The sequence below is a fragment of the Mytilus galloprovincialis genome, chromosome 4, assembly GCF_965363235.1.
Source record: "Mytilus galloprovincialis chromosome 4, xbMytGall1.hap1.1, whole genome shotgun sequence".
NCBI classification, from domain to species: Eukaryota; Metazoa; Mollusca; class Bivalvia; order Mytilida; family Mytilidae; genus Mytilus; species Mytilus galloprovincialis.
The window spans coordinates 17,820,204-17,830,841 of record NC_134841.1 but is presented as its reverse complement, the minus strand read 5'-3'; the positions used below and the strand labels follow the sequence as shown (position 1 = coordinate 17,830,841).

Here is a 10,638-nt window from a genome sequence, read left to right as displayed (position 1 = left end):
CTGCAGTCCATTGACTGATATTTTCGTTGTTTTAAGCCGTATAATATTATTTGGATGATGCAAGTTGCAAGTAGGTGTAGTTTATGGAATATTTGTTTGTCATTTCTATGAATACAAAAATACTTATGAGAAAAGGAAAGATAACTCTGAACAAATCAAATGGGACGATAGTGCAATGGTCTGCAATTGTTCACACGGTGGGTTTTTTTTTTTTTTAAATATAAAACTATACTTTTTTCATTGATTGTTGCAGTTTTTTTTTTAAATGTTGTAAGTTTTTATTGACCAGAAAAAGAAAAAAATGTATGTAAATTGCAATGCTTAACTTAAAAAAATGTCTTACAGGAAAGAAGCAGATTGTAATAGTTTTAGAAGATATAGATGGTGATGAAGAGAAGATAAACCAATTAAATAAAATGAAAAAGGAATTAAGTTCCAGTTCCAGTTTAATCAAATTTGAAGGAGCATATAAAGGAAGTCTTGTCATGAACATTTTGATTAATGAAAATGTATTGATAACAGAAAATCAACTTGGAAGTGCACTTCATTCGTTTTTAAAACAAGTGTTTCATGCCATTGATGAAGAATTTAGCCTGGAAAGAGTAATACAAGCGACATTAGTGGCAATGAATGGTTAGTGAATTCAATAATAATAAACTCCCCTTTGTTGATATTTATCCTGACTGTACATACAAGACATACAAGACTGTTATTGCAAGGAACGGGAATAGCGACTTAACTAAATTTCAATAAATTTTGTTATTGTAAAATAGCGCCCCTCATACAATTAAGTAAGTAAAGGTTTTATTATACATTCATTTTTTTTGTACTTACAGTTTTGTTTAAAAACATGTTAAGAGAAATCACACATAATACACAATACGATTATCGCTCGGGCTGATATTGATATCTCGTGACGAAAGACATGTGATAAGGATTTAGCATTGTTATATTCTTATTGTTATGTGTAATTTACTGTTTTATGGGCGATCAACTATTTTAAAAGAGTTATGTCCCTTGGAAATAGACAAAATTATATCAAATGGCCTCGTTAGCCATCTCATGTGAACAATTATTGCCAGAATCTTATACATCATATGTTTATATCAGCAATGCCTTTGACACTTTTGAAAATTAAAGCCGATCCAATATGTTTAATGAGTAATGCTTCTTAGTAATATCAATTATAATGGAAATCATATTGCATTTGTTCTGAAGCCTTCATTTTTCTAAGATATTTAGACAAAGTTTTAAAGAACAAAAATAATTTAAATATACTATGGAACGCACGTATATGGAGCGTTTTTCAAAATGAAATTCAACGTACTTGAAATCACTTAAACATAAGCTTATCTTCAAGACCAATTAAAGGGGAAAAATTTAAACTCTGTATTTTATTGACAAATGGACCCACTTATTAAGCTACATTTCACTTTACACTGACAACAGCAAAAGCAGGTGAGACGCGTGGTTCCACGGAACCCCTTACAAAATTTTATACAGAAATAATCAGGTCTTCGCTTTATACTACAACTCTAACACAATGGTTCTAAAGAATTATTTTGGTAAACTAACTTTTATTTAATAATAAACAAAAGATATAGAAATATTGCGAAATGTAATAATGCTATGAAAACGTATGTAAAAGCGTACAGCATGTATGACAAATTTTGTATGTATGATTTTCTGTCAGTTTCTTTAGGATGGAGATACTAATATTGTATTTTAAGCTCCGACGGCTTCAATGATGATTTGAATGTAGCAAATACTCTTTCTCGAAAAGAAAAGAAAACTTTATTTGCCGCCATCAAATCCAATAATTGATGTCAACGGATGTTTAAATACAAACCAGTAATCTCCATTTTCGAATAATGTTAGGCATATAACGCTAATTTTGATTGGATAACGTTGCAATCAACTCCAGGGTTGACGGTAAACTGGAAACCCTATGTATTACTTCTACACTACACTCAAACAATGAACAAAGTGTAATAGTCAGTCGAGAACCAGCTTAGATTGACGATCGAAGTTATTGATTACAACGATGCGTATCGCTGTCGACGCTTAGGAGATATTTGAAATGTTTAATTCTAATTTTGAACATTTTTAGAGTATTTCTTTAGAATAGGCATACGTACAGAAGATGTTTGCTACCAGTAAAAGTTTCAGATATTTTATTTTTTTTTTATTTTAACCGGTAAATTAGTCTTTTTCAGACAATTATGTAAGAATAGTAAATGCATTTGTCTTTGATTATACAAAAAAGGTACATACTGAGGTACATATGTAATTAACAGTTTGAATAATATGAGGCAGGCATAACCTGTGAATGGGGACGAAGTCTGTATGTATTATTTTCTTAATTCAATTATGAAACCGAAATACCGTACGTAACGTTCCCGATTTTGGTTCTGTTGTTAGGGAATTAGCTGTGACGTTCTTTAAGTTATGACGTCATATTCGATGTAAACAAAAGAAACGCTTTCATCAGGTAACGTAACGTTTTTTTTTCATATCAAACAATTATTAAAATTGAATTTGTATTGAGATCCAATCTTATGTTTTACTAGACTGATAAATATAAAAAAAAAATCAAAGTCTCATGCAAACAAGACAGATTTCTGCGCAAATGCGGGAAAACCGGAACAGGAACTAGATCTGAAAAAAAACGTTAACGATTTTGAGTTCATTAGTACAATGAAAAATTCGGGAAATTTTCCCAGATTTTTTTTTTTTTTTTTTTTTCATTGATTTTTCTACCGTAATTGGGGACTTCGTCCCCATATTAAATATATAATTATTAAGATATTTGAGAGCACTGCTTACTAAACGATGGTTAAAATAAAATTGAGAATGGAAATGGGGAATGTGTCAAAGAGACAACAACCCGACCAAATAAAAAACAACAGCAGAGGGTCACCAACAGGTCTTCAATGTAGCGAGAAATTCCCGCACCCGGAGGCGTCCTTCAGCTGGCCCCTAAACAAATATATACTAGTCCAGTGATAATGAACGCCATACTAATTTCCAAATTGTACACAAGAAACTAAAATTAAAATAATACAAGACTAACAAAGGCCAGAGGCTCCTGAATTGGGACAGGCGCAGAAATGCGGCGGGGTTAAACATGTTTGTGAGATCTCAACCCTCCCCCTATACCTCTAACCAATGTAGAAAAGTAAACGCATAACAATACGCACATTAAAATTCAGTTCAAGAGAAGTCCGAGTCTGATGTCAGAAGATGTAACCAAAGAAAATAAACAAAATTACAATAATACATAAATAACAACAGACTACTAGCAGTTAACTGACATGCCAGCTCCAGACTTCAACTAAACTGACTGAAAAATTATGATTTCATCATATGAACATCAGGCACAATCCTTCCCGTTAGGGGTTTAGTATCATACCATCATAACAAAAATGAGAAGAACATAATCCGTGTCTTAGTTCTGTGCGACGTATGCTACTACAGCATAGTTTAAGAGGATATATTTTCTTTTATCTCTAAACAAATCCTGGTGTAATTCGAATAATAAAAGACTTGTCATTTTTATATTTAGAAAAGTTAGATTTAGAAATGGTGGTTGAAGATGATGGATGGGATACCTGCTTTTCAGAAACACCCGAAATTTCAAACTCCTTATGCCTCGATATCAGGGTAAAGGATGAATTCTTTGAAACAGACTTGAGAATGCAAAGAGAACTCCAAGGATTTGCCCAGTCGTTACGAAGATCAAATGGGAGTTTGAAGAAAACAGCGGTCTCTGCGATTCTATCATCACGTGATTCGGGTATTTTAGTTCATTTCAATATCTTCGTAATATGATCGTAATTTATCATCTGTTTTGCAGAAGGCACAATGTGTGGATTCCCAAAAATATATTCCAAGATTATTCATTTTTATAAATCGTACATGTAAATGCATGTAATCGGAAATGAATCCTATTTGCAGGCTTTAGTATATTTGCATTATTTCCACAACATAATATTTGTGTTGTTGTTCGTTGTCTTATTTCAGAAGATAGACAATTATTTGCACCCACCATAATCGACCCAGCGATAAGTGGAAGTATGCCTTGAATTTAAAATTTTACAATTATCGCAAAGCTCCGTACTATCTTTAAAAGTATATAAGATGCAAAAAATCATACATTAAGTACCTTCATTAAACTATTATAAACCAACTTTTCCATTTTTATCTTCTCTATTAAAAGAGGGACGAAAGATATTAAAGGGACAGACAAACTCATAAATCTAAAACAAACTGACAACGCCATGGCTAAAAATGAAAAAAGACAAACAAATAACAGCACACATGACACAACATAGAAAACCAAAGAATAAACAACACGAACCCCATAAAAAAACTAAGGGGGATCTCAGGTGCTCCGGATGGGTAAGCAGATACTGCTCCACATGTGGCACCCGTCGTGTTGCTTATGTGATAACAAATCCGGTAAATAGTCTAATTCGGTAGGTCACATTCATGAAAGGAAAGGGGATTGTAGTTACGACGTAAGGAACATATCCGATATCATTTGTGAAACGGTTATTCCATAACGGTCAACCAACTCGTGACCGAAAATAAAAGATGATACTCCATAACGGTTAGTCCATAAACGGTTATTCTATAACGGTTAAACAACTCGTGATGGCGTCCGTAAAATTTACGAAGAGATGACTTCAACTTCTCCATTTGGAACTCTTGATTTAATAGCTTCCTTGTGAGCAACAACCCTTTATCAAGAAAATCATGACAGGAAATGCAAGCACGGGAATATCGTATCAATTGGGATATATATACACCGTATGCAGGTGCTGGAATGTTGATTCTTAGATATGGAAAGTTCACAATTGGAAAGCTGAAATCATCTTTTTTGACGTAAAGTTTTGCTTTCAATCGACTCTCATTGTCAATTTCTAGATGTAAGTCAAGATATGAGGCCGACTTAGCTGTATATGTTGTATCCTTTATTTCTAGTTCAATGGGATATATGCGTTCGACATCAATTTTGAATTATTTAGTGAAAGAACATCATCTATATAGCGGAAAGTAGAGTTAACATGGTTAAGGGATATTGCTAACTTCTTATCATTCTACCTAATAAAGTGTTCCGTTTTTATGGTGTTTTTTTTTAAGATTTCAACTGTATATCAGCCTGTAGTCGAGTGTTCAGGTATTAATATATCATCGGCTAGGGATTTTAGATGAAAGTTAAACCATAAAAGAGCTTCAGACGTAGCAAATTTATTTAGTGCTTTTTTTGTATTTTATGTTATAGATTTGGATATGGACCATGAAAATTTAATAAAAAAAGAGGTAAGTTGTCCATGCATTTATAACACACTAGGGGCCTTTTTATCAAAGTGCTCTTATTACTAAATTAGGCAACTGGATGTGACGTACTATGATTTGGTGGTACTATACCTACGATAGAATGACAGAGAGAACAATTTAGAGATCTAAATTAAAGTTGTATCAACATAGTTCATCTCGTTGGAAAGCTTAAAGCATGCGCGTGTTGAAAATATTTGTCGAAAATATGAGAGTATTGTCATCGTGCCTTTGGTAAGGGTCATCATAAATCAATAATATTTTCAGCCTGAGAAACAAACTCCAGATTTGTTTTCAAAATCAATAATCCATTCAAAAAATTATACATTTTGTATTATTTATCAATTCCTACGTTTCAACTAAGATGTGTTTCATATTTGCACATGCTGACAGAATATATTTGGCCTGCACTTATATATGGGAATATTTTGCATATGGTGTAGCATTCTACTGTTTTCATTGGATATAACGATCACATGTTTCAAAAATTATTTTAAGTATCCGAAGCCTTGTTTCTATTTTTACGTTTATTGACGCTGTGTTTCTATTTATATGTATATTGACGGTCAATATACAAAAATCTTGCTAACTTAGACTTATGACGTCATGACGTCACACATAACTATAGAGAAGTCAAAAGAAATTTTGCAAGTTTATCAGGAGATTTAATGAATTTTATGTTAAATGCAGATGATAAGAATACAAGACAGCTAATGCAACAACCTATGAACTTGTTAAAAAATATTGATATTTTCAATTACTGTGGATTCATTATTATTGGTGGGATACCAATTTTTGTTGATTTCGTTTTTACAGGTGAACCACAGATTGTATAGACTTGCATGCAGACCTTAATAAAACCACGAAATCCAATATCCACTATTATACAAAAAAAATCCGCAATCAACGAAAATTGGTACCCACGAAAATTAATATATCCACAGTAACATGTTTAGGAAGACATTTTTCTAATACATTATTAACATACGTTATATATATAAATTAAAGAGTTTCACTCAGTCAATACGTTTAATATGAACCTGTTAGATTATATTGACACTCAGACATCATCCTCGTTCAATATAATTAATTACAGGTCCATATATAACGTATTGACCTCGTCAAAAGTCCATAATTGATAAATTTTGGATATGGAGAACAATGTCGCATTGAACTTGTCACCTTCGACTATTTGAACAAAAAATATTACGACTAAAATTGATGGTTATTTAGGATAAATTGTTCATGATTTGCGAGTATTTTGGTATTCGTTGCTCCTTGGAAAAGAATGCTGCCTGTACATGATTTCCCACGTAAACCTACAAACAAATTCTTGTAGAAAGTGTGATACAATTTGCCCTTCAAAGAAACCCGGCTCTTTCTTGTTTTTATGCTACATTTTTCAACCAAACGTACATGGCATGCCATTGTTCAGGTTGGCAACATACTTTTCTTTTCCAAAATGCACAAACATTTTGTACGTGTTTCTTAAATACTTACTCACATGGCGGAATCTTTATTATACCTTTGTATATAGCCAACTATTGTAATTGAACATATATAATACATATAAATCATATTGCAACCAATCAATATTAGGTTATTGTGCTCCTTAATTAATGCTCTTCTAACATATATTATCAATTTTCAGTTCAGCATTTTTTTAATTTCAACTAAGTACATTCTTAACGTCGCATTTAACGTCATTGCAATCCTATTTGAAATTTTTAACAAATAATTGTCTGAAGTTAAATAATCAATAGACATTTTAAAACATTAATAAAATTAACGGTACCAATTTTCTTGCACCAGATGCGCATTTCGACAATACATGTCTCTTCAGTGATGCTCGTGGCCAAAATATTTGAAATCTTAAGCTTATATAAAAGATGAAGAGCTATAATCCAAAAGGTCCAAAAAGTATAGCCAAATCCGTGAAAGGAATCATAAAGTATTAAGATAATTTACGCGTGTGTTTTAACATTCACCACCCTACTTATATTATAGTCTTTGGAATATTGATTGGAATTGTTTTTGTGAAACCAGCCTGTTTAAATTTTATGAATTTATTTCAGTACAAGTTTTTGTTTTTTCTTATAAAGAAGAGCTAGCTAAAGTAACAATTGATGTTTAAAACCGGTTAAGGCACATATTCTTAGTTAAAAATATGTTATTATTGTCGTCAGAAGAAATTCAAAGGTGGGGAGTAGGAAAAGTTCAATACATACTAGATTTGCACGAGTACGATCTTTTAAAATATAGTTATGAAAAGTCGCTCCTCAACAATTTCATTAAGTTATTTCTCATTACTTTCTGACTTTTCATTGAATACATTTATACAGTTTTTAAGGATATTCTATTTATACAGGCATTAGAGAAAATGTATGTATGTGTGACTGGTCTTGATACACACAACAGTAGTGAAATGGTGTTTCAATATTTTGATGAAGTATCAAAGCAGGAAATCATCCTAAATGAGTGTGTGAGAGATGTTGGAAACCCAGAACATGCTATAATTGTGTTCAAAAATTCAATAGGTAAGCTGGGCATCATGTGATCATACTTTTAAATCATCATTGATATGGTCAGAACTATGGATAAACTGTTAGCAAAGCATCGAAATTTCTTCATTTATAAAATGCCATTTGTAAAATCTTCACTGACGTACGGGAAAAGATAAAACTTAATTTATGCAAATATTTCTTTATTTGAAACAACTATCAGTTCCTGCGCGAATCAGCATCTTAATATTCAGTGCTTCGGTACTGACATGATTTATAACAAACCTTTTATTAAATTGGCGTTTAAATTATTAGAAATTCGGCTATTAGCGTTTCTGTTTAGATTAATCTATGAAGAAAGGTAAAAAAAATACGAAAGCAAAATAACAAAAATGTTATTTTCATTTTTGTGACCTTTTGGCACAATCATGTCCAGATTAAATCAACACAGAATACCAAAGACGGAGCAACTCGAGTCTAAGTAAATACCTGGGATGTTCTTGGGTTCTCTGGAAGAGTAAGAAAGTTATGCTCTGCATGTGGCACCCGTCGTGTTGCTCATGTCACTGAATATATATTACAACAACATAAATGGTACCAATTTTCTGCGCATTTCGACGATCAGTGTCTCTTCAGCGATGTTCGAGCCGAGGCAAAAATATTTGAAAACCCAAAGCTTATTAAAATAATGAAGAGCTAAAAAACAAATAAGGACAAAAAAATTAATACACATATTTCATATAAATTAAATATCTCCCGGTAGTATTGTGTAGTATAGTTAGATAATTATTGATCCTAAGACTACTAGTATATCATCAAGGTATCGATAAGTTGAATAATCCTTTTTCAGTAAATGCAGGCGAAACGCGCAATTGGAGTACAACATCATAATCATTGTATCGTTCATGAGATTTTACAACGACTTGGTTTATGCCAAAGGTTTGCCCATCATAGACTAATACACATAACACTTTAAAATAATTTGAAGAACTGAGCTAATTTCTAAACCCAGCCATACATGACATCAATTAGAGACAACAATGCTTTTTCGATGCTCAAATCTCAGAACTTTCTCAATTTATCTTCCGCCGATTCGCATATATCCGAATATTTGAAAGAAAATGATGTTGAAGAACCGATTATAATATGTCATTTAAATGCAAACTGTTTATAATATTGGTTCAATAAGACAATGCTTGCACAATTTTTTTTAAATTGTTGATTAAAAACTGTACTCTTATTTTTAGACATTGATACATTTACAAAAGCATTGGAACCTAAGTATATGAAAAGTGATAGTTTAATATTTGATGTAATTACACCACCTGTGCGTTTGATTATAAGTTCCTTCCAAAATAACGTCACAGAAGCGATGGTCAAAGATTATTTAGTGGCAAGAAAAAAGAAATACTCTAGACTTCATACTACAGATGAAGGACTGGTTTCTGTAAAATTTACAAACAATGAAGGTAAGTAAATACACGTTAAGTAATCTGATTTTTTTTTAGTTTTACCATTCCTAATGAATTTGACTATACACGACGCATACAAGATTCTGCAATAGTTTATAAATAAGGTAAATGCACACCTTATATATTTTGAAGTGATGGCCATACCTAATCCCTGGGTTTTTTTCTCGATTGAGTTATGTCACATTGTGCTTTGGTGTGTCTTTAAAGCCTAATAATTTAATTTTGGATGTATCGCGTCTACTGATCGACTGACAATGTTTTGTTTATCAGTTCATAGACATAATTTTTCATGTGATTATGACGTCATCATAATTTTTTTATGATTTACTTCGGCTTAAAATGGAATTGGACTTAAATTATAAGGAATGACTATAATATTAATTCTGTCTATTCAAAATAACATAAAAATGTGATGCACACTTTAAAACAATCTGCTTCGCAGGTTATTTTGTGTGCACCACAGTTTTGTCATTTCTTCAAAGACAGAACAAATATTACAGTTTTTTCTTAAAAATACGGTATTCTCTTAGCAAAATGATAGTCGCAAGGGTACCAAAAGTTGGTTACATCTTTATACATGCTACACATCATTTTCATACTCATATCATTTTGTAAGAATATTTCTGTACAAAATGAATTTTAAAATGATAAAAACTATTTAGTTTGAATTGTAGCTCCTTTGTTATTAAAGTATATTATTCATGTGGTTCTTTGTTTCATATGTTCTCCTATTTATTTGTATTGTAGTCCTGTAATGTTATGTTGTCATTTTATTGTTATGTTTATCATTGCCATTAAAGCGGAAGGATTGGAATGCCACAAAACCAGGTTCAACCCACCATTGTTTTTCTTTAAAAAAAATGTCCTGTACCACGTCAAGAATATGACCATTGTTATATTATAGTTCGTTTCTGTGTGTGTTACATTTTAACGTTGTGTCGTTTGTTTTCTCTTATATTTGAGTGTGAATTCACATTACTATAAGACGTGTCACGGTACTTTTCTATCCCAAGTTCATGTATTTGGTTTTGATGTTATATTTGTTATTCTCATCGAATTTTGTCTAATGCTAAATCCGTTTCTGTGTGTGTTACATTTGAATGTTGTGTCGTTGTTCTCCTCTTATATTTAATGCGTTTCTCTCAGTTTAAGTTTGGTACCCCGATTTTGTTTTTTGCCCATCGATTTACGAGTTTTGAACAGCGGTATACTACTGTTGCCTTAATGCCATTTGTAAAGTAAAATATCGTTAATATTGATACAAAAATGATGGTGTCTACATTTTATGATTGCTACTATTACCATGTACTCTAGGATAAAAGTTT

At 31.8% G+C, this 10,638-nt stretch overlaps 1 protein-coding gene across 1 annotated transcript; it reads left to right on the top strand.

Moving 5' to 3' along the window:
- The first annotated feature begins 3,571 nt into the window (after positions 1 to 3,571).
- On the top strand, positions 3,572 to 9,851 carry LOC143070987 (uncharacterized). Its single transcript, XM_076245082.1, has 5 exons — positions 3,572 to 3,796; positions 5,288 to 5,325; positions 7,709 to 7,877; positions 9,089 to 9,310; positions 9,844 to 9,851. Exons 1-5 carry the CDS (start codon positions 3,583 to 3,585, stop codon positions 9,849 to 9,851), a joined length of 651 nt encoding a protein of 216 aa, XP_076101197.1. The 5' UTR covers positions 3,572 to 3,582.
- The last annotated feature ends 787 nt before the right edge of the window (positions 9,852 to 10,638 follow it).

What these genes read in the sequence shown, in the direction of transcription:
- LOC143070987 (XM_076245082.1), top strand. Translation starts at nt 3,583, where the DNA reads ATGGTGGTTGAAGATGATGGATGGGATACCTGCTTTTCAGAAACACCC. An exon ending in TCTATCATCACGTGATTCGG is followed by an intron (nt 3,797 to 5,287) that starts GTATTTTAGTTC and finishes TTTATGTTATAG; the next exon opens with ATTTGGATATGGACCATGAA. An exon ending in AAAATTTAATAAAAAAAGAG is followed by an intron (nt 5,326 to 7,708) that starts GTAAGTTGTCCA and finishes CTATTTATACAG; the next exon opens with GCATTAGAGAAAATGTATGT.